Consider the following 24723-nt stretch of genomic DNA (forward strand, 5'->3'; position numbering starts at 1 on the left):
GCTCCCAAGAAGCGCAGACATGCTGAATGCTGTGCACTCATGACTGTCTGGAGCCCGTTCAGCTGAGGTGCGTCGGGATGACTGACTCTGGGCTCATGGTGTTTGCTGCCTGTTGGGTGTGAGGCAGCAGCTTTCTGTCAGGATAGCAGAAGGGAAAGAGTATGGTTCTCAAGCTGTCATATGTCTGGACAGATTTCTTAAGCCTCCCTGATTCTTTCACTACAGCACACCCGTGTCACCACGCGCTCTGTGAGGAGGAAGCTGTCTCTACTGTGCAGCTAGAGGGCCAGAGTTCAGGCTCTTGATCTATCCGCAAGTAGGAGGGGTGTTAAAGAGCCAGCTGTGGTAATCTCAGCAGGGGGCTAGATAAGAAGTTACTCCTGCTATTGCTGTCAATGACAAAAATATATGAATGAATGAATGAATGAATGAATGAATGAATGAATGAATAATGTAGAGATAAATAAAATCATGGTTTGGCAGAAAGAAAATATAATGGCCAAAAGAAGAAAAGATGCACTCTCAGGTTTTTTTTTATTGGGAGAAAACTAGTAAGTTTCTGTGAATGCTTCAGTAGGAAATGTGAGTAGAGCAACCAGTGAGACACTCCCCCTGTGCATCCACAGCCACATACAACAGCAGGAGCGCCATCTTGAGTCTTCCTCCTCCCAAGGCTGACTACTTTGGAGCCCTCACTCTGGGTAGCCTTTGCCATACATACATTCACGGCATCAGAAGTCACTGACTTAAAGTGATTTAAAGTGCTAATGTCCCAGGCAGTGTTGGCAACTGGCCAAGAGCAAAACCAAACAAAACCCATGCTTTTTAGTGCAAAGTGCAAGCCAAATCCACTTTGTGAGCCAGTTCTGATGTGAAGTACTATACAGCCAGTAGGGTAGGTGACTTGGAAGTGAGGAGGAAAAGATGAAACAGAGGATTAAAGCAAGTCACAACGGGCTGAGGGGGAGACTCAGAAAGAAGTCACAGTAAAGTTCAAGATCCAGTAGGCTAGAGAAAGCAAGATTAGGAGAGGAAATACCAGCAGAATGTTCTTCAGTCATGTTCATATTGGACAGTAAACTGCATGTCACAGAAATAGAAAGGTCTGAAAATGGAGGTCCCACTTTTGACATGGTTAGCTATATGAAGAAAAGACACTTAGATTGTGGTGGGTGAGAGTGTACATAATTATTTTCTCATTTGTAGGATGAGGATAATAATAATAGTTAATGCCTCAGAGAACTGTGGGTACTAAATTGAAAATGAACGTAAAAGGTTTTATAAATTGATCTTCTTAAATTATGGAAACAAAATACAGACATGAATACAAGTTGATACCTTATATCAGTGATTCTCAACGTTCCTAATGCTGAGACCATTTAATACACTTCCTCATGTTGTGGAGACCCCCAACCACAAAATTATTTCATTGTTACTTCCTAACTGTAATTTTGCTACTACTATGAATCATAATATAAATTTTTTGGAGATAGAAGTTTGCCAAAGAAGTCACAACCCACAGATTGATAATCACTGACTTATATAGAAGATGTTATTTTATTTTTATTTTTGATTGATTTATTCACTTACCTGCTTGTTTTGTGGTACTAGAGATTGAACCTATGGCCTCATATATGCAAGTGTCTCACACTGAGCTATATCCTCAGCCCCAGAAAACTTTAGTTGTTAGAATAATAACCACCCTGTGATAAACCCCTGAAGCATGTCAGAATCATCAACAGAAGTTTTGAAACTTTTGAACATTCTCACTCTTCAGGGTTTTTTTTGTTTTGTTTTTTCAAGACAGGGTTTCTCTGTGCAGCTTTGCGCCTTTTCCTAGAACTCACTTGGTAGCCCAGGCTGGCCTCGAACTCACAGAGATCCGCCTGGCTCTGCCTCCCGAGTGCTGGGATTAAAGGCGTGCGCCACCACCGCCCGGCACTCTTCAGTTTTTTGAAACATGGGTATCATCATCTCAATATATAACAGAGGTTCAAACAGGTTAAGTCAGTTGCCCCCAGTCTTTCCTTAGAAAGGACCTTGTCATTCTGATGAACTATGTAAACAAAGTCATACTTGTCTGTACATAGTTTCCTTTGACTCCCAGAAATCATAGGAATAGAAATGAACAATATATTCGATTTTCACAAATTAAAACCATTTTTTGAGGTCTTAGAAAAAACAAGACTCTGGTATGTAAATTAAAACAACCTTGATTAGAATTAAAGGGAAATGAATAGGCTATGGTCTGTCCCACTATTCCAGTACCATATCTTTAGAAATACCTCTAGAAAAAAAGGTTGAGGTGGACTCTCAAGAACTGTTTAGTAAGTAAACCAACTTAATTTATTGCTTTTTTTGCTGTACACCTTGAACCTCAGCATTTGGAAGTCAGAAGTAGGTGGATCTCTATGAATTCCAGGTGAGCCTGGTATCCATACTGAGTTCCAAGCCAGCCAGGGTTACATAGTGAGACACTGTCTCCAAAATAAATAAATAAATAAAATATATAAAATAAGAAATACTTGCTTGCTTACCCAAAGGAGCTGTGTCAGCTCTTTGAAGGAAAAAGTGATATCACATGGCAAAACGTGACCTGGGTCCCTTAATCCTGCCTCTTTTGATCTCAAAAGGTGGTAACATTCAGTTCGGAGCTCACTCATCTGTAAATTGCATCACATTATCTCTGAGTTATTTAAGAAGCAAGCTCTGTTTGGTTTCAGACATTTTAACCTGCTAACAGCAAGAAGAAGTGTTCACCACATAGTTTCAAAGGTCTTCCTACCTGCCACTGTCACCAGGAAAAGCAAAATGATCGAAGCCATAGGGAATCAGTACATAGTGGCCAGACCAGTGTATTCCACAAACACTTTTGGAGAGGAGTTTAAGAAGACGCACAGACACCACAAGACATTCCTGGATCATCTCAAAGGGTGTTGTAGGTAAGAGACTCTTCAGGTACTGGAATGAGGAAGAAACGAGCAATTTATCCTAAATTTTCTAGCTTTCATGCTTTCCTTTCTGGCTCTAGTCCATAGCTTCGGAAATCTGTCTCTCTTGGTTTTCTAAACTCCCTGCCTGAGGTGAAAAGGCAAAAGGAACACACCATCTCAGCTAGCGGCACAAACACAGTTCTTCCAAGTCAGAGGGAAACAGGCGAATTCTCAATTGAAGTGCTGCACAGTTCAACTCAGGATGACACATAAATTCTGTTACAACCAAAGAAAAGCTAGCATTTTCCTTTTTAAAAAGTTTCCTTGGTAGTGACCAAAACTTTTGGCAGGGGCAAAGAGGAGATTGTTAGTGGGAGTGAATTCACCAGTTTCATCTTTAAAATGTCATCTTTGCCAATTTTCTACCTACTCTTAGGAACCAAACTTAAAATTTGACATTAATTCACTGATCTGTGGCTTTTAATGTTTTCAGCTGCTCCTCACAAAAGGCCAAGAAAATTGCCCTCTCTGTGTTCCCCATAGCATCTTGGTTGCCAGCGTACAAGATAAAGGAATGGCTTCTGAGTGACATCGTTTCTGGCATCAGCACCGGGCTGGTGGCTGTACTACAAGGTAATTTTTTCCTTTTTCTTTCCTCTTTTACCTTTTCTTTTATATTAAAGATATAATTAATATAACATAAAATTCACCATGTAATTCTTTTGCGTGTGTACATATGAGTGTGTGCTAGACCAAGGCTTCACAAATGCTAGGTTTGTATTCTACCAACATGTTACATGCCCAGCTACCCTTTTGTTATGTATAATTCTATGGCTTTTAGTACATTAATCAGGTTGTGCACCTAACATCACTAATTCTAGCATATTTTCACCACCTTCTCTTCTCCCTACCCCTTCACACACACACCAAATCCTTTATCCTTCAATAGACACTTCATAACTCCTTCCTCCACTCAACCCCTTAACACTTTCCATGTCTATTGATTTTCCTGTTCTGGATATTTTGTGCAGATGGAATTGTATGTGGCACTTTGTGTCTGATTCTTATCTCTTAGTATAATGCTTTCCAGTTTATTCATATTGTAACAAGAACAATATTCTACTGTATGATTGTACCACATTTCATTGAACATTTGAGTCATTTCTATTCAGAGGTGATGATGAATAAAGCTTTTATGAGCATCTGTGTACAACTCTTTGTGTAAAAATACATTTAAATTGCCTGAATATATCCCTTGGAGTCTAAGTGCTGGGTCCTGGGGTAGCTCAATGTTTCCTCACTTGTAGAGATGCACAGCTGCATCATTTCCATTCCCCCTAGGAGTGCACATGGCTTCAGATACCTCCATACCTTACTGCTATCTGTTTTACCTTTGCCATTTTAGTGGGTGAGAACTGGCATCTCATTGTGGCTTTGATCTGTATTTCTCTAATAGCTAATGGTGTTTGTTAAGTATCTACTCTTTTCTTATGCCTTTGGAAAAATACGTTTTCAAATCCTTCATCTTTTGTTCTGTTTTGTTTGTTTGGGTGGTGCTGGAGAGATCAAGCCCAGGGCCTGATGCATACAAAGCAATAATGTTATGACTGAACTAGACTCCTAGTTCTCCTTGCTGTTTTAAAAATGTTAGTTACCAGGGCTGGAGATGTATGTAGCTCAGTTGGCAGAGTGATTGCCCTGGATTCCATTGCCAGAACAGTAGGAATCAGGTGTCACGTCTGCTATCCCAGCACTCAGGAGGTGGAGGTAGGAGGGTCTATACACTGGGCTATGAGACCTGTCTTTTATTGTAGAGGTACAAAGGTTACTTATGTATTTCTGACACTAAACCTTTATCTGATATATATTTGCCAACAACTATTTTTCATTCTCTGTATTGTCATTTCACTTTTGGTTTTTAAAACTGGAGAGAGGAAGGGCAGTTGAGACAGGGTCTCATATAGCCTGGGCTGGCTTCAAACTCCTGATTATCCTCTACCTCCAAAATGCTAAGATTACAAGCATGTGCCACCATGCCCAGCCTAAAAGATGACCCATTATGGCCATTTCCTGTGTCTTTAATGTGATTAAAGGAGAGTAGATTAAGCCCAGGGCAAATATACTACCACTGAGCTACAGCCCAGTTCCCTAAACATTCCTATTTTGCAGTACTGGGGAGTCAAACTAAGGCATCCTGCATGCTAGGCAAGTGCTCTATTTGATCAAAACTCACTTTGCTGATAGCATCCTTTGAGTATGCTTTTGTTTTTCCAGTGCTGTGATTAAGCCCAGGAGCATGCCACATGTTAGGCAGGTACTCTTTCATTGATCCATGTTCCCACTAAAGCATTTTTATTTTCAATTCTTTGATTGCTTGTGCTGTATGTAGCCTTTCTGATAGACTGTTGCCTGATTCAAAATTGTAAAGATTCATACTCATGTGTTCTTCTAACAATGTTAGTTTTAGTTCTTGTATTTATATCTTCAACACATTTGGGGTTAATGTGGTGACTTACTTTAAATGCTCAATCTTGTAGCATGAATCTTAAAAGTTCTTATTAATAAAACAAACCTGAGGCCAGTTACTGGGGTGAAATGCTGGAAGATCAGAGAGACACAACAAGCCACAGCTTCCTCACCTGGCCAATTCCTCAGGTGATCCTGTTTCCTCAGACTGGATGCCTCTCAGCTGAACTGTGCTGCTCAAAACCTAAAAGCTTAACCAGCCAAATGCTTAACCAGTCAAATGCTTCTAGTTTCTGGTCCTCACACCTTATATACCTTTCTGGTTTCTACTACCACTCCCTGGGATTAAAGGCTTGCTTTCTGGGATTAAAGACGTGAGTCACCATGCTTGGCTGTATCCTTGAACAGATGGATTTCTGCCTTGCTCTGCCTCCCAAGTGCTGGGATTAAAGGCGTGTGCTACCACTGCCTATCCTCTATGTTTAATATTGTGGCTGTTCTGTCTCTGACCCCAGATAAGTTTATTAGGGTGCACAATATTTCGGGGAACACAATACCACCACACAATCTAAACTACTAGGAGAACCTGATGAAAATTAAAGACCTGGCTATTGTCTCTCCAGGTTTAGCATTTGCTCTGCTGGTCAACATCCCTCCAGCCTACGGGTTGTATGCGGCCTTTTTCCCAGTCCTAACCTACTTTTTCTTGGGCACGTCTAGACACATATCTGTGGGTAAGTCAATTACTGGACAGATTCATGCTGGTTTTTATTCACTCTACCGTAAATTCCAAATTGTACATAATTCAGAAGACTCACAGTTTCCTGAAAGAATCAGGGCTAAGGCTGGTTATACACAGTAGCTTGCTTGTATTATGCAATTTTGTGGCTGAACGGGAACTCAGGTATATGGAGGCACATATTGACCATAGTTTACCTTTGGTTAACTAGGTCCGTTTCCAGTTCTGAGTATGATGGTGGGAGTTGTAGTTACAAGAGTGGCCTCAAGAGGCAGCACTGCTCCAGAACTGTCCTCAAGCTCAGTCGAAAATGATTCAGTGATAGAGGAGAGGATAATGGTGGCCGCATCAGTGACTGTTCTTTCTGGAATCATTCAGGTGAGTCTGATTCTAGTGTGATTTGTCTGCCAAAATGTTTGTCTTGACTGGTCCCTATCTTTCCATATCTCCTTCCTCCTGTGACTCCTCCTCATCTTTTGGTTTGTGTGCCCCATTGGGTGGACCATAGAAAGTATTTTTAAATAATATTCTTATTTATTCTCTGGGAACTGTATATAATGTATCTTGATTTTATTCTCTCTCCTCCCCTAACTCATCTCAGATCCTCCCAGATTCCCCAAGTATTTATGAAGAGTCATTTACCACAACCAAAGGGTAAACATGGTCTAGACACAAACAGACAAACACAATCTAGGTAGAAGTAAAAGTGGCAGGATGAAGGCTTATGTGGTAAGGAATGAAATGCTTAATTAAATAAAAATATACTGGAATCAGTGTCATCATCAAATGTAACTATATAATGATACTAGTAGCTTTGGAAGTTTTTCTGTCTAATGCCTCAGTTACTTTAATTTAGTTGGGAGGGAATTGGTGCTCTGATTTTTAAACTATCCATATAAAAAACTTGGGAAATAACATGAAAAAGATTATAGTGAGACTGCACCTTCCTTCCCAATCTCCAGGGCCAGCACTATTATGAAGAGTGAAAATGCCATGGGCTTCTCAAGATGTTACTTAAGATTCCAGTGATATCTTTGCTTAAAACCATTTCTAAAAGAAAGGAAAAGTCGATTGTATAAGGACACAAGTGTGCATCCCATTGACAAGCCTTGTGGTCATTTGTTTCTCACACACTTCTGAATGTGAAAAAGTGGAACTCAAATCGAATTTTGTGTACCTGAAGTTCTGTCTGTATTTTGAAGACATGAGTGTAGAAGACAGTCAAGGGTCTGAGGGAAGTAGAGTCTACTTAATACATTCACTGTAAACAATGATGCTTTGGAGACAGTAAGCACCTTTGCTCCCTGGCTAAAACCTCACACTTCTAACATGCAGTATGCAGTGATGTATTTATTTTCTACATTTATGTATTTATGTGGGGGCTAGGTTCATAGGACAACTTTTGGGAGTTGGTTTTCTCCTTCCACCATGAGGGCCCCAGAGATTGAACCCAGGTCATCTGGCTTGGCAGCAAGAACTTTAACCCTCTGAACCATCTCACCAGCCCTAGTCACATGTTTCCTAAGCAAGCTGAGTAACTTACTGCACTCACCATACATGCCTCAACAACAAATTTATGAGAACTAATGGGGGTAAGATTTTGCTATACAAGGCTTATGGTGCTTCTTCTAAAGATACTGCACCTAAAAATGAGGAAGCAAGAAAGGAGGTCCTTCATGGGTCTGATACTTCCGGAGGCATGGGATTTATGTACTATCTGAACATCATATAATGTTCAACCTGAGGGATGGAAGAGAAAGGCCCAGAACAATCCTGAATGGTAGATGTGCCAAGAGGCAGAGGCATTGGCTTCTTCACGGAATGTTTCCATGGGCTGAACTTCATGTTTGAAGCACTTTCGGGTGAGTCTTTGGTTTGCTGATGTGCACTCCTAACCTATACTAACAAAGACTTTTGTCCTTCTCTTTCCAGTTGCTTTTGGGGGTTCTGCAGATAGGGTTTGTGGTGATATATCTATCTGAGTCCCTAATCAGTGGCTTCACCACAGCTGCTGCCATTCATGTTTTGGTTTCTCAACTGAAATTCATGCTGCAACTGACCGTCCCAGCATACAGCGACCCATTCTCTATTTTCAAAGTAAGTATTCCTGTCATTTAAACAATACCAAAGTAGCTAGGCATGATGGTCTTTAATTTCAGCACTTGGGAGGCAGAGGCAGGTAGATACTTGTAAATTCAAGGCCAGTTGGTTCTCTCTCTCTCTCTCTCTCTCTCTCTCTCTCTCTCTCTCTCTCTCTCTCTCTCACACACACACACACACACACACACACACACACACACACACACACACACACACACGGGGGGGGGGGTATATGAAGTTTGTGTCTGCAATCCAGTACAGTTAAGCATCAAGTTAAGTTACTGTGTATGGAAAAAAGTTTAAAATGTATATGGAAACAGCTTTTGGACATACTTAATTTTCTCCCTTTTAAACAACTTTTTAATTTTGAGACATTAACCAGAACTTTGGACACTGACACCTCTCTGTTATCCTCAAAAAATGGTCCTATTTAGCCACAATCCCATTGAGAAATAGCAGAACAGTGAACTTGATACAGTGGGGATCAAATACACAGAAACCTGATGGTTCACGACAGGTCACTTCCAGCTACTCTCTCTTCCCAAACTCCATCCCACTATGATTAAAGCAGAGACAAACAACTACCCTACTAGGCTGTTAGACTGGGTGCCCCTTTTGTTGAAGTGAAAAACTATTGTATTTGGAATCAGTCTGCTCCCTTAAAATGTCAGCTTGGTTGTGTAGCATTTAGTATGAATGACTCCATTTTGTTTTGGTCTAGTCTGTTTGGGCCTAGTGAAACAGTGCAGTACAAATCAATGGCATCGTATCAGTTGATCAGCAGGTAGTATCTTCAGTCCTTCTTAAAGGACAGTCTTTGGGATTCTGAGACAGCACCTGCTCTGAACACTCTCACTCCCACATAGAAGTATTCCAGAATTGGGGTGTGCATGAAATCCAGCTTGGGTCTACTTGAGCTGTCTTGGGCCTATGGATATACAACCCAACTTCCTTCGAGAAGTATACTCTGCATAGTACAGGCATTTTCCATGTGACCCAGAGAAGGTCTGTATTGTGAAGGAATGTACTTAAAAATGCACAAAAATGCCCAGAAACTAGAAATGACTCCTTGGACAGAACAGTAGAAAATTCTATGAAATAAAAAGCAATACTGTTGCCTGGTGTGGCGAGACCTTAGATTTGGGTTCAAGCTCCAGCACTGCAAACAGAAAAAAACAAACAAAAAGCCGCCGAGACCTAGGGGTGGAAGAGATCCATTGTAAAACCATGAAAAATATCCAACACAGTTTGATATTAGCTAAAGATCTTTTTAGACACATCCCCAAAGCAGTGTTTCCTGCTGTGCTATTCACCCTCAGTGTATCTCTATGACAGCCCCCACCATTTGAGGGCTCATGGTTGACAGCAGCTGGACACAGAAAGGCTGCAGCTATGTGCCAATCTTTTGTCTTAATATCTGTTTTAATGTTTGGAGAGAAATGTGTTTGAATTATGAATTCATACAGGACTTCAGTTCATCTGCGTTTCTTATGGTAGGTCCTGGAGTCAGTCTTCACACAGATTCAGAAGACTAACATTGCAGACCTCGTGACATCTGTGATTATTCTAGTGGTTGTATTTGTCGTTAAAGAAATCAATCAACGCTACAGAAGCAAGCTTCCAGTGCCTATCCCCATCGAACTCATCATGGTATTGACTGTCATTGGGAGAATTTCATTTATAATCTAGTTTTAAGGAGAGAAAGCCATCTGTACATCACGTTGCCATGAGGCAGGCACTGTCTCCCATTTCTGGCTTTAACATTTAGTATGGATTTCTATTCATCAGAATTTACCAGTTCCTTCCCGTTATCTGGGTTTATTCCGTCCAAGGCAGAAACAGCAACACCTCCATAGCCAGGCTATAAAAAGACCCTTCAAGCATGAGCTGTAATGTCCATGCAAACTAGAATTGCCTTGAGGCCCCTTAAAATGTATCTAGGCCTAGGCTAGAGATTATTTTTTTTATCTTTTTCACATTTATCATTTATTTAGTGTCGGTATATGAGGAGGTCAGAGACAAACTTGCAGGAGTTCTACGGAGTGGATCTCAGTGATCAGATACAGATAGTCAGGCTTGGCAGCAAGCAGGTTTAGATTTGGGGCAATGGTGGTGTTTTCAAAGTATGGTTTTTAGTTGCACCTCATATTCTAATTTGGACAATTTGGAACTTTGCAGACTGTGATTGCAACAGGTGTATCCTACGGCTGTAACTTTGAACAGAAGTTTGGCGTGGCTGTGGTTGGGAATATGAGTTTAGGGTAAGTGTATCTTCAATGCTGGCATCTTCCAGCACTCAGTGAAGAAAGCAACAGTAATTACAAGAATCATACAACCCCTTTGAGAAGTCCTGGCACCCTCTCTCTTCAGCAAGCAGTCAAAAAAACAAACAAACAAACAAACAAAAACAACAACAACAAAAAACACCAGGATTCACAACACTTAGAAAGAGTCTCCTTGTAGAAAAACTCACCAACCAGGCAGTCAAGGACTCAAAACAGTGAAAACTGGGGCTAGAGCAATGGCTCAGCTGTTAAGATCACTTACTGCTCTTGCAGAGAATCTGAGTTCAGTTCCCAGGACCCACATGGCAGCCCAAAACCACCTATTATGATTCTACTTCCAGGGTATGTGACTTCCTCTAATGTATCCAGATGTCTCTCTCTCTCTCTCTCTCTCTCTCTCTCTCTCTCTCTCTCTCTCTCTCTCTCTCTCTCTCTCTCTCACACACACACACACACACACACACACACACACACACACACACACACACAAACTTATAAAATAAAAATGAAAATTAGGAAAAGTTCAAAAAAAATAAATCTCTTCTCCTTATAAAGAGGCATCAACTGAAACCAGGTTTCCTGGTCCATGATGACCTAAACAACATGCACTTCTTTGTTTGAGGTCACCTGAGCCAAGTTCCAAACTTCCAAGAGACACACAAAAGGCACAGCAGCTGAGTAATACAGGCAGCACACTCTGTCCTTCTTCAGGATCACACTCAGAGCAAAGCCAGAGGGATAGCTCAGCAAGAGGAAGGGAAGCTGGGAACACAAGGATCTGAGAGTACAGTCCTGTGTGATTAGCAGACTGAGAGGAGCCTGGGTTTATGTTGTTTTCTCTCCCTGACCTCTAACCATAGATAGTATTGGTTGCTTTCAACTTACTTACCAAGGAAAACTGTTCTCCAGTTTAAATAAATGATTTTCCTTTCTCTAGGCTTAACAAGTATTTGATATTTACAGAAATTATATATATGTACATATATATATATATATATATATCCACTATATCTACATCTATCTTAATATAGTTGAATTTTTGTTTTGTTTTGGTTTGGTTTGGTTTGATTTTTTGAGATAGGCTTTCTCTGTGTAACCCTGGCTGTCCTGGAACTCATTCTGTAGACCAGGCTGGCCTTAAACTCACTGAGATCCAACTGCTGGAGTTGAAGGTATGAGTCACCACTGCCTGGCTTAACTGAATTCTTTTAAAAGCAGGTATATGTGTGGCTTTTAAAGTAACATATATTTATACAAATATACATATATATAGAGAGAGACATATCTTCATATGTTCTACTTAATTAAAAAAATCTTTATTTTTATTTTTTTTTTTTTAGTTTTAAGAAGTTGTGAGAAATGAGACTGGGAACATTTGTCTCTAGGTTTCTTCCCACTCTGCAATTTTCAAGTGATTGCACTTCACTTAAATTTCTTAGAGACATAAACCCCATCAGAAAACAAACAAATGCAATAATCAAAGGGGAGCTTGTCAGAGGTAGAATGTTTTGAAAATAAACGGTAAACAAGATCATTGAGTGATAATCCTTATTTAGTAAATATATTAAATATACATGCACTTATCCCACCAGGTGTGTGGGGCAGGGAGGCACATAGCTCATGTTTATTAACCATGAATTCTCCAGAGAGGCGGTGTGACTAAGTATATATGCTAAGTGCTCCAGCTCCAGATCAACTGAAGTTAACTTCAGATATACCTCCTGTCCTTGGGCAAATTCACTAAACTGTTACCTTCACGCATTTGGTTATGAAAGGGTGCTAAAAATAGTAAAGATTCTAGAAGTGTTAAATGGGTTTATGCATGTGGCATGTTAAGTGCACAAGTTCTATTTCAAGTTCAAACATTACTACTTATTGGTTTAGCACCTAAATGAAATACAAGATCCAATTTTTTTTCCTAAATGACCAAGTAAGCATTTAAAATTTCTGTTGACTGCAAATAGACTATTACTGAATGTAATGATTATTAATTCTTGCTAGCTTGAATTGCTACTAATAGATAGGCTACTTTAGAAATTATTTTTGTGGTGTCACATATGCACATTAAATGTGTGCAAATAACATGATCCAAGGGAAGTGGCTTAAAAGGGTAAAGGAACAACACAGAGACTTAGATTCCATAGGCATCTTACAGGCATGGTCAGCAGTCATCTTGTATTTCATGGTGTGCAGCGCTCACAATCACTATTTTAGTTGGCCTTCCCTCATAACTATGAAGATAAGAGAACAATATTATTGTCTCATTTGACAAATGAAGATCCAGGCTCAGGGAAAGTAGAGCCAAGGAATGGAGTCTTTGACCAGGAAACTCCATCATACCACACTTAATGCTCAGAAGTCAAAACAAAAGCAAACTTATAATGATGGGTTCTTAGTTATTTTCATATAAAATGAAATCTTTAATTGTATCTTTGCTATCAGGTTTGTTTTTAAAAACTGAATTCCAATCCACCTTTCTAACTTGCATGGAATAATAATGCTTTATCAAGACTACAGCCCAATATTTATTATCAAAGACATAAAAGATGAAACAATAATTCAGACACAGTTGGCTGGATCCAGTTCTGCACTTCAAACAAGCCTCAGGTCGGAAGTAGATGATGATGGGAGCTGAGCATTTTAGTACCTTGATGTTGTTTGAGACACACAGCTTTTGTAATACAACTTCTCAGAGTTTGTGCGCATGAACATGGACATATCCCCTGTGAGGCACACTTGTCTCTGAGACACCTTGAACTGAAACTTGCTCTCCTCTGGGTGTGGTGGACCCTAGTGGTTCTCCAGAGCACAGGGCAAAGCCCAAGGCCCACCTCTCAGGGTTTTCAATGAAAAGCTACTGTTACTAATGGGAAGAAGATTTGTATTTTCCTTATCCCAGAATTGTATTTGCTCAAAGAGCCTTCAGCCATGGATAAACTATTGAGATTAATGCTCTGAAACCCATAATGGCAACAGGTGGAATCTAAGACATTTGCCTGAAGGGGAATATGAGTACACATGATATTTTGAGTGCACTGGCAAGATTATATCCATCTTACGATTATTGTCAGGCTAGATTTATAATTTTATCAATCCAAGCATCATTACTTCACAATAGCAAAAGGGAAATTCCAAATTTTTCAATGGGACCAAGTTCTTTGGACCATATTTCTATGAAAGACACAATTCATCACAGATTGCTTCATCCATTCATTTGCCCAATAATCTTTTGAGTTTCTGAATAAGTCGGTGGCATATAATTTTGCTTGTTTTCAATTTCAGATTTCAGCCCCCTATTACACCCAGTGTAGAAGTTTTTCAAGACACCATAGGAGACAGCTTTGGAATTGCAATTGTTGGTTTTGCAGTGGCCTTTTCCGTTGCCAGCGTCTATTCTCTCAAATACGATTATCCAATTGACGGCAATCAGGTAACTGGGTCTAATTAGGTACATATTTCATGCACCTAATATTCTTCTGAAAGAGGACATTTTAGGAAAAGCTTCTTCCCTTGCCTTCTGCAGGAGTTGATCGCCTTGGGAATAAGCAACATATTCACTGGAGCATTCAAAGGATTTGCAGGGAGCACAGCCCTTTCCAGATCAGGGGTTCAGGAGAGCACAGGAGGCAAAACACAGGTATCTTAGCATTCCTACCACAAGGCCAGCATAGCGTTGAGGACTGGGAAATCCAAGCCTGGTAGAAAGCAGCAGCTGTCGTGAGAACTATTTCATCTTCACAGGTTGCAGGGCTCCTCTCTGCTGTCATTGTGCTGATTGTCATTGTTGCCATCGGATTTCTTCTGCAGCCGCTACAAAAGGTAATTCTCCTCTCTTTTGGGGGTGTAACATCTCTCTCCTTGAGGCAATATATCTAACTCTCAAATTCCAAAAACACAAACTATGCTAGGGTAAATGAGTTCATGACAAACTCTCAGATATTCTCCTTAGTCTACAGTGTATGGACCAACCTTTCCTTTCTCCTGGCAGCCTTTTATGAATGTTAGGAATGCAGATGCCCAAGCTGCTTTATCTACTCTACTCTCTGCGGGTGCATAGAGCAGAACATAATTAATGTTTAAGCAGGGAGGCACTCTGGCATTGCAGTTTCAACCTAGACTGACTGAAGTGAAGATTTTCTTAAAGGGTTAGGTCATCAAGTTCTCTATCTAATGTAGAGAGTGGTGCTACCAGCTCCACACCTGTTCTTGGGAACATGCCCTGCAGCTCCAAGGAGTTTGGTTTGACTCCAAAACCAACACCGTCAGATTGTAGGATGGGAGTAAACAGCCAGACACAGAACTCGCCTCTTGCCCTTGAGCTCCCTGTCTGTAACTGTTTGGGTTTCATTTAATACTCGTAAATAGCCCCAGTGTCCTGGAAACCACAGAGCCTCTATGAAGGCAGATTATGGTAAATACAAGTGCATTGCTCTCTGGGGTATTCATTGGATTTCAAAGGAGTACATAGTGGGTCAGGAGTCCTGTGACCATCTTCTAATCTTAGCTCTGCCACTTACTAACTGTGTGATTTGAGGTCAATACGTTAACCTCTCTGAATCTCAAGAGCTCCACATATAAAATAGGGATGAAATAGTACCTGCTACACAGAGTAGCTGTGACAATAATGATGTAACACACAGGGAATAGTTAACCCAGGTCACTAAGACCATTAACAAAAGTCATTAATATTATTATCCAAACATTCCATTATACTTCTGACTGCAAAGGAAATATGAGATAAAAAAAAGAGATATGGGGCTGGAGAGATGGCTCAGTGGATAAGAGCACTGATTGCTCTTCCAGAGGTCCTGAGTTCAATTCCCAGCAACCACATGGTGGCTCACAACCATCTGTAATGAGATCTGGTGTCCTCGTCTGGCCTGCAAACATACATGCAGGCAGAATGCTGTATACATAATAAATAAATCTTTAAAAAAAAAAAAAAAAAAAAAGAGATATGATTCAGTCCACCAATATCTATTGTTTGCTATCTGGGTCCTTCTTCCATGTTGATTCATAGCTGGAATGTATATTCACCTCCATCTGTAAAAACTGTATTGGCTGAATCTGTCTCCAAGGAGTATAGAGCACTATTTGCAAAAAACATGTCTTCTATACACCAAAATCCTTAGCTTCAAAACAAATGTCATGAAAGAGGTCAAGACATCACCAGTAAAGAAATTTTAGTTTTGCCTGCATGTGTGTATGTGTACCACATGCATGAAACACCTGTGGAGGCCAGAAGAGGGCATCGGATCTCCCTGAAACTGGAACAGCTCCCACAAGACTAATTACAATATGTGAAACACCAGAAATGATGAGTAGTATGTGGCAGGCTGAGTTAACACCCAAGACCCTCTTAGTGAATCCACCACTCGACTGTGTCAGTGACTTTTTAAGAGGCTGTGTTGTGGGTTGTCACTCCTAGATTGGGAAATATAAATTCATTGGCTTATCCACTCATTCAATGACTAATTATTAAACTCTTCCTATTTATCATAGTATGCTCTGGGAACAGGGCACCTATGTCTGGGTGGTCTCAGAGCCTGCCTCAGGCCTTTGTTAACTATTCTTTGATCATTAGCTTCCTTTTATAAAACAGCTTGGCAGTTGTCATCACCAAAGGCAACCCCTATGTCTTTGTTTAAATGGACAGGTTCAACCAGCTTAGCTTGGGAACAACTAATTCAAGGGTTCACATGTAGGTCTTAAGATCTACCTCTCTCTACTGCAGGATATAGACTACTATAAATGCCATCAGCTCATCTATGGCACAGTCACAAAGATCTGCTCAGTCTTGTCACTGGGATGGGACAACCTCACGTAGGGAAACAAGTCAGAGTCCCAACCCTGGCCCATTGGGCATCGCACACCCGAAAAGGGCGTGCCCTTTGATATACTTTGAGGCCTGCTAAGGCACTTATCTGTGGCCTTCACCTTTGCCTCTATATGGTTTGTTTGATTAACTTAAAAGTGCATCTGTTGTTTATGTCTTTCACAGTCTGTCCTGGCAGCTTTAGCTCTTGGAAACTTAAAGGGAATGCTGATGCAGTTTGCCGAAATAGGCAGATTGTGGAAAAAGGATAAATATGATTGTGTAAGTAGATACAATGGTATTTGAGAAAATGAAAAATCAGAATAGTAGCTTAATGCTGATGCAAAATGTATATATTATAAATGCTGTGAAATTTTGCTTCAACTTATCAGTTTGCAATAACCTTAGTTTATTTCCTATCTTGAAAGTGAATGCTCTTCTGATCATTATCTGGGACTTTTAACTTAAAATGATGGTGGCATTATATGCTGAGATGATGCCTATAATTCTAGCACTCTGGAGACTGAGGCAGGAACAACATGAGTTTGAGGCCAGCCTGAGCTTAATAATGAGCTCCTATTTCAGAAATAGTAAAGCTGAAGAAATGGATGGCTCAGTGGTAAAGAACACTGAGTTTTGAGTTCTGAGTTTAGTTCTCAGCACCCATGTTGGGTGACTCACAACCACCTGAAACTTAGTTTTAGGGGATTAGGCTCTTCTGGTATCCATGGGCAGTCAGACAGGCACACACGAATGTGCACACACATGTGCGTATGCACACACCCAAAAAAGATCTAAAAATAAATGAATAAATAAATGGATGAGTTCTTGAAAGTATAAAGTGCTTCCTAAAACACTAGTGTAGGGCTTTCCTTCGATCCGTCATTAAAGTTCTTGTAGGATATGCTGAACACCACAGGAGGCTCTGAATTTTAGGGTACATGTTGTTTCTGTTCTTTGTTAAATGATATGTTAGTTTCCAGAGAACCAGCAGAGGGTGTAAATTCTGAACATTCCTTCTGGAAACACCCATTCTTCTGGGGAAGCTCCTACTTGCTCTCAATTTGCCTGAAAAGCAGACTTTATAATTTAATCAGGGTCAAAGTCTGCATATAAAAATCTTGTTGGCATACCCTGTGGCACTACAAGAGCATAAAGTGATAAGCTGCATTTAGTTAGCTCGTGTTCCTCATCGATCACTGTGTGTCTTTCACCCACTTTGAGCAAGCTCAAGTTTTTTGTAAAGATAATAGCCATTAATTAAATTAATAGGACAAGCCTAAGATTAGTACAGGCTGTCCCAGTCAGTCTGCTGGGTTTGCTTGTTTGTTTTCCTTACAGTGCTGGGGATCGAACCAAAGGCCTAACACATACTAGGCTGGTGTTCTACCATTGCTGTATTCCAACCCTAGTCTGCTGAGTTGTTAGAGTGAACTGTGTAGAATTTTTGCCATGGCAACTCACTCCCCTTTATTCAGTCTGTTCTGGGATGGGATAGAAATAGGTACCCTGTCTGTAAAGCTTTTCCATTTATTTGCTTGAGTCTCTGTGGCCCAGCTATGAACCAGCAGAAATGAAATGACCTCTTGAGACGTGTCTTCCTAGGCACTTTGTTCTCTGAACCAAGATAACAACCTCCAACCACTTCCTTTGGCCCTAGACATTCACGCCTTCCCTAGCTCTGGACCTACAACACTTTACTTCCTTAAACTCCAGTGCATGCATTGTCCTCTCTTCTTACAGTTAATTTGGATCATGACCTTCATCTTTGCCATTGTCCTGGGACTCGGATTAGGCCTGGCAGCAAGTGTGGCATTTCAGCTCCTAACTATTGTGTTCAGGACCCAATTGTAAGTGTTCCCTGAGCTCTGCACAATCTCACAGGCTTTGACCTGCCCTATTAGAAGAGCAAAACCAATTGTCAGTGGCTAAGAGAAAAGTAGTGTGTTTAAATGGCATGGAGACCTATCAAGACTGACCATAAGGTAGAGGGATGGCTCAATGGTTAAGAGCACTTGTTCGATTCCTGGCACCACAACAAGTCTAGTTCCAGAGGAACCAATGCCACCTTCTGACCTCCTTAAAGGGGCAGGCAGGCATGTAGTACATAAACATTCATGCAAATAAAACATTCATACACATACATAAAAATAAGTAAATCTAAAAAATTATTTTTATAAGACTGGCCAATATAACCTCCCTCAAGTCACCCACCTGAAGGCTTGAAGGACCATAGAATGGTCCAGAACTAAACTCCAGTCAAAGGAGGACACCTGCTGCTGGCCTTCTTTCTGCTTTGATACAGGTTCAAAGGACTAGCAAACACCTGAGTCTGTGTTGCTCACCTGTGAACAGGACGAAATTCTGTCCTAAGCAGGTTTAGTGTTGTTGAGGTTCTTAGACAGTTGGGGGAGGGGGAGCTCCCTCTTCCTCTTCAGCTGGATGTGTGAACTTCTCAAAGACCCCCCAGGCCCAAAACTCTACGAAACTTCGTAATTCTTGATCCCTAAAGCCATCCGGCTCGTGTCTTTGTGGTTTTTAAGTCTTTGTCAGGTGATATCACCACCACGTGGTCACTCAGCCTATCTGGAATACATGGTATAATTGCAAGAGAAATGGGGATTGAGGGGTTCTAAAATAGAAGTTGCTACCAAAATTATTCCTTGAGCAGTGGAACATACCAGCATAAAAACTCAGCCTGTTGTTCTCTCCCTCTTTCATACCTTGTATTCTTATCAAATTGGATTCCGTATCTGAGCTCCATCAACTATAGAGAAAAACTGAATGGTCACATGGGCAAGTCATTTTTTTTTGAACAAGTTATCCTTATTTGTACAGTTGAGTACATAGGTCTCTAGCTCACCAAACACATTAATTAATTAACATACTTCACATTACACTGCCGGGGTCTTATGGGGTTGTGTGTAGATTGTGATGTTGCAGAGAGTGACTGTTTACAAAGCCCTGGGACACAAAGATAAGGGTTTGCACTCCAGGGTCTCGAATAAGATGAACTGCCCCACCTTTCAACTCTGAAAAGTAAGCCTGCATTAATAAGCTAGAAAAAACATTGGTGTTGGGCTTAACATAGGCAAGAATGATTTACTGGGGGCTTTTTTTTTTTCTTACAGTCCAAAATGCAGCACACTGGCTAATGTTGGAAGGAGCAACATCTACAAGAATAAAAAAAATTATGCTGATGTAAGAAAGACCCATTGTTGTCTTTGATGTGCTAAAATATTGTCAAATGAGGCAGTGAGGCTCACGTAACCATCTTACTTCTCTGTCTTGTAGGTATATGAGCCAGAAGGAGTGAAAATTTTCAGATGTCCATCTCCAATCTACTTTGCAAACATTGGTTTCTTTAAACAGAAACTTACTGATGCTGTAAGGTTCAAAAAATTCTTACTATCTGGGAGTGAAATGTTTCCTCTTTAGCAAGAAGGTCATTGACTTCCTGTATGTTGAAGCTGAGCTGTGTCAATATTTAGTCTGCATGTCCCAGCGTAGGTAAAACTATCTTAAAGGGATCCATTAATATGTTGGGAAATAAGCCTCTTCCTATGAGACTCAAGGTAGAGTCCTTGGTTTTAGATTTGCTGTGAAGTAAAAACATCACTCATGGCACTAGGGAGCTGGTTTTAATACATTGTCTTTGGGTACCAACCCAGAAACAACAGTGAAACATTTAACATTTGACTGCATCACCAAGGAGATTCAGGATAGTGGCTGTACATGGATAATTGACAAACCGTACTTAGCATTCTGGTAAAGAAGTCAAGGATCAATCTTTTAAGATCAAGTGACAAAATCCCAGCACTCAGGCAGATCTCAGTGAGTTCAAGACCAGCCTAGTCAACAGAGTGAGTTCCAGAATAGACATGGTCACATAATGAGACTGTGTCTCAAAAGACAAAACCAACCAACCAACCAAACAAACGTTTGGCATTCATTCTTAAAACATACCTTCTGACCTACTTTGTGCCTAATTATACTGATTGATTTATGTAGCCCCAAATTGAATATTAGAACTATAAAACTGTACTGGAATACATCTTTAAAAACATAATCACACCAGCTTTAGCCTTTTTGGGTGCCACCTCTACCTGACAAAAAGAAAATTAGGAAAATCAAGTTTCCTAGGAGTTTGGTTGGCCCACACACAAACAGATTCAAGTAAAATTTAAAAATATTTATGAATCATTTGTGGATAAATTCTGGACTGTATGAATGTTTTTGAAATTTGATAATTGCATGCAGACTAAGCAAACCATAGCCCTGATTCAATATTGTTGCTAGTATTGTTTTTAAATTTTGTTTTAAAACATTTTATCTCAATTACTCGTATGTCCTGAGCCCTCAGCACCTCCTAGCTAGTCATCATCATCATCCTGTTCTGTAAGTAGCAGGATGCTCAGCTCCCCTGTATCACAGTAACTGGGTTTTCAGGTTGGCTTTAACCCACTTCGAATTCTACGCAAGCGCAATAAAGCTTTGAAGAAAATCCGAAAACTGCAGAAACGAGGCCTGATACAAGTGACACCTGTAAGTTTCTGACCACATTTCCATGTATTTCGGGTAAAACACCAATGCTTTTAGTAAAGCATAATTCAAAGTCTTGGTTCCATTGCTTTAAATGAAATGCTAGATAAACACATTCTGTATGTTCATTAGTGTGATATTTATTATATTAGTGTGTGTGTGTGTGTGTGTGTGTGTGTGTGTGTGTGTGTGTGTGTGTGTGTGTACATACATGTGGAAGTCAAAGTATAACTTTTGGGAGTTGGTTCTCTCCTTCTTTCCACCACGTGAGCCCCAGAGATTGAATTCAGGTCCTCAGGCCTTGTGGCAAGCTCACCTACCTCTGAGCCATCTTGCCAGCCTTAATGTCACTTTTTTGATAGCATCTTTGAGGATTTCCTTAAAAAAATTTTTTTTGTCCTGCAAAGAGTATCAAAAGCAAAAGGTATGAAGCATCTATGCATCCTGTTGCTGACCCAAGTTGAATTCAAGCTCCAGGCACTCCTGCTTATCCATGACATACACACATTTTCAGTCAGAGTCACTCCATCTGTTACCACCCCTCTCCTGCAGAAAGGGTTCATCTGCACCTCTGATGGCTTCAAAGACTCCGATGAAGAGTTGGACAACAACCAGATAGAAGAGCTGGATCAGCCGATCAATACCACAGACTTGCCCTTTGAGATTGACTGGAATGCCCATCTCCCCCTCAACATCACCGTCCCTGCAGTCAGCCTCCACAGCCTCATCCTCGACTTTTCAGCTGTGTCCTTCCTTGACGTCTCCTCAATGAGGGGTCTCAAAACGGTAATTTGTGTTTTCTTGATGTCAAAAATCATCTGTATGAAAAAAAAAAAACAACTTTACACACACATCACACACATGAATGCACATATATGCACACACACACCATAGGCACACACACACACACATACACACACACACACACACATACACACACACATACACACACACACACACACACACACACACACACACACACACACACACACACACGTGTGCCAGATATCAACACTGAGTGTTTTCCTTAGATGCTTTCCTTGTTTGTTTGCTGGCTTGCTTGCTTGTTTGTTTTGAGACCTGGTCTCTCACTGAACCTAGAGCTCATTGATTAGGGCCTATGAGCTCTGGGGAGGCACCTATCTCTGTGTCACACACATCCCCAAACACACACGTGTCTGCCCCAGGACTGGAACTAGAGACCCACGCCACCATTCAGCATGACTTTTTGTGTGGGTTCTGGGGATCCAACTCAGGTCTTCATGCCTGGCAAACACTTTACCAACTGAGCTATCTCCCCAGCCTAGGTAATACATACTTTATTAGAATTTTAGCCTTAGTTAAGCTCGTGAGAAGCAGACAGCAGTGGAGATTATTGGATGGAACCATGCATAATTTTGAAGGTGGTCAAATCCATACTTAAAATGTTTGCAGAAGCTTCGGGTAAACAACTACGCTCACATTTTTTTTCAAACCTGGATATCATGGGTGTTCTCAGACCCTTATGGGCATTGTATTTATATTATTCTGAAAACAAAGGAGACTCAGAAAAGTCTAGGATATGGTAGAACAGTGGGTATATTTGTTTTTATCCTCATCTTTTCCAACAGATGAAATTTCACTTGGCAATTTAAAAGTGTGTGTCATATTGTTATACTAAGTAGCCATATGAAAGAGTGAAAATCACATGTCATTTAAAAATAGGTATAAAACAAGTAGTGTGGCTTGCTTCCTTTGCATTTTATTCTCAGCATTTCTACAATTAATATCCAACAGAACTGAAAGAACACCCAGGGAATAAATAAATTCTACACTGCTTTCTGCTTCTCTTAGGTTTTCACAGGTATCTGTTGAAGTGAGCTGAGCTGAGTTCCATTGAGTATGGGTGAACTGAACACAAAATTAAAAAACAAAACCAGAGGCTGGAGAGATGGCTCAGAGGTTAAGAGCACTGGCTGTTCTTCCAGAGGTCATGAGTTCAATTCCCAGCAACCACATGGTGGCTCACAACCATCCATAATGAGACCTGGTGCCCTCTTCTGACCTGCAGGTGTATATGCAGACAGAACACTTTATACATAATAAATAAATAAATCTTTAAAAAAAAAAAATTTAGTTTTCTAACTTAATTTTTTCCTTTTGTTGTTTTTGTCATTTAGTTTTGTTTGTTTTTTGATTTGTTTTGTTTTTTGAGATAGGGTCTCATGAAGCACAGGGTGTCCTGAATTTGTATAGCCTAAGCTGGCCTTGAACTCATGATCTTTCTGCCTCTGCTTTCTAAGTGCTGAGATCACAGATGTGGTTCTCTGTGTAGCCCTGGCTGTCCTAGAACTCACTCTGTAGATCAGACTGGCATCGAATTTACAGAGATCCACCTGCCTCTGCCTCCTGAGTGCTGGGATTAAAGGCGTGAGACAGGCTTCACTTTTTTTTTTTTCTCTAATACTAGCAGTACAACACAAACAGCAAAGATTCTGGATAGTGTTTTTTTAATCCCCAGTTCTCAGATGGTGCCTGGAGAAGTTCTAGAAGTGTTGTTTTTTTTTTTTGTTTTTTTTTTTTTTTGATGATGATGGTGATGGTATTCATGCCCTAACCTGATCAAGAATGAAAGCTACCTGTCTTACACTTTGTCCTCTCACATCACCACTGGCATCCGTTTTTTGCCAGGACACCAGGACCCTGATCTTTGCTCCTTGGTACCAGACACATCCAGCTGCTGTGCACGGGAACAATGAACAACACATGGACGAATTTGTGTGCTGTTTTTACATGATTAGAAAGTTCCAGTCGGTCTGGGTGGGGCATGCCTTTAGTCCCAACACTCACAAGGCAGAGGAAGGAGAATCTCTGTGAGTTCAAGGCCAGCCTAATCTACCGAGTGTGTTCCAGCACAGCCAGGGCTACACAGAGAAACCCTGTCTTGAAAAGCCAAAGTGGGGGAGAAGAAAATGGGAAAGTTCTAGTCATTTCCACAAAATATCCTATGTTGAAATTGAATCAAAGACAATCTTGTGAGTTTGAGACAGAACATTTTCTTATCTTTTTCTTAAAAATGTTTAATGTCAGCCGGGCGGTGGTGGCACACGCCTTTAATCCCAGCACTCGGGAGGCAGAGGCAGGAGGATCTCTGTGAGTTCGAGGCCAGCCTGGTCTACAAAGTGAGTTCCAGGAAAGGCGCAAAACTACAGAGAAACCCTGTCTCGAAAAACCAAAAAAAAAAAAAAAAATGTTTAATGTCTTACTGAGGAAGGCTTTTCCCTTCAGGATTTTGTTTACTTTTATCATGCAGCCTTGTTTTTAACTTTACTGTGTCCTTATTGTCTATTTCCAAAACATAAATGGTTCTGAAAATAATCACTCATAAGGTACTATAACAGTTTGTGTTTGTGACAAGTGGAAACTCTTCCCTAAAATAGATATACCTTCTGTTTTAACAGATTTTGCAAGAATTTATTAGGATCAAGGTAGATGTATATATTGTGGGAACGGATGGTAAGTTCATTTATTTATGTATTTGTTTGTTTATTATTATTATTACTTTAGTTTTCAGAGCTTTATTAGGAGGGAAAAGGGGGGAGGGGAAAGAGGAGGGCCAGACCTGGAAAGAGAGAAAGATGGGGGGGGTGGGTGGAGCAGAGCAGAGACAGAGCAGAGAGCTTGTTTATTATTTTAAGACAATATCTTGCTATGTAGTTCAGGTTGGCCTCAGTCTCCCAAGTTCTGGTATTACAGCATGTACCATTGTGCCTGGTTAAAGGTGTAGCAATATTTCCTTTTCTGTCAATGCTAGAGATGGAACCAGAGCCTCATATGATAGACCCAGCCCAGGGTCTTCTAACT

At 40.5% G+C, this 24723-nt stretch overlaps 1 protein-coding gene across 1 annotated transcript in view; it reads left to right on the top strand.

The window, feature by feature from the left end:
- Positions 1–2811: 2811 nt before the first annotated feature.
- Slc26a3 (solute carrier family 26 member 3) overlaps positions 2812–24723 on the top strand; it is a 31674-nt gene continuing 9762 nt past the window's right edge. The window contains exons 1-17 of the mRNA XM_052738269.1: positions 2812–2942; positions 3427–3566; positions 6023–6133; positions 6350–6516; positions 8071–8235; positions 9736–9888; positions 10417–10499; positions 13806–13953; positions 14047–14160; positions 14265–14342; positions 16525–16620; positions 18082–18188; positions 19470–19539; positions 19633–19725; positions 20788–20883; positions 21433–21666; positions 24321–24375. Of these exons, the coding sequence (XP_052594229.1) occupies positions 2812–2942; positions 3427–3566; positions 6023–6133; positions 6350–6516; positions 8071–8235; positions 9736–9888; positions 10417–10499; positions 13806–13953; positions 14047–14160; positions 14265–14342; positions 16525–16620; positions 18082–18188; positions 19470–19539; positions 19633–19725; positions 20788–20883; positions 21433–21666; positions 24321–24375 (2041 nt within the window). The remainder of the gene's footprint in view (positions 2943–3426; positions 3567–6022; positions 6134–6349; positions 6517–8070; positions 8236–9735; positions 9889–10416; positions 10500–13805; positions 13954–14046; positions 14161–14264; positions 14343–16524; positions 16621–18081; positions 18189–19469; positions 19540–19632; positions 19726–20787; positions 20884–21432; positions 21667–24320; positions 24376–24723) is intronic.

This window comes from Peromyscus californicus, unplaced genomic scaffold (genome assembly GCF_007827085.1).
Source record: "Peromyscus californicus insignis strain IS unplaced genomic scaffold, ASM782708v3 Scaffold_15__1_contigs__length_86483966, whole genome shotgun sequence".
In the NCBI taxonomy this organism is placed as follows: domain Eukaryota; kingdom Metazoa; phylum Chordata; class Mammalia; order Rodentia; family Cricetidae; genus Peromyscus; species Peromyscus californicus.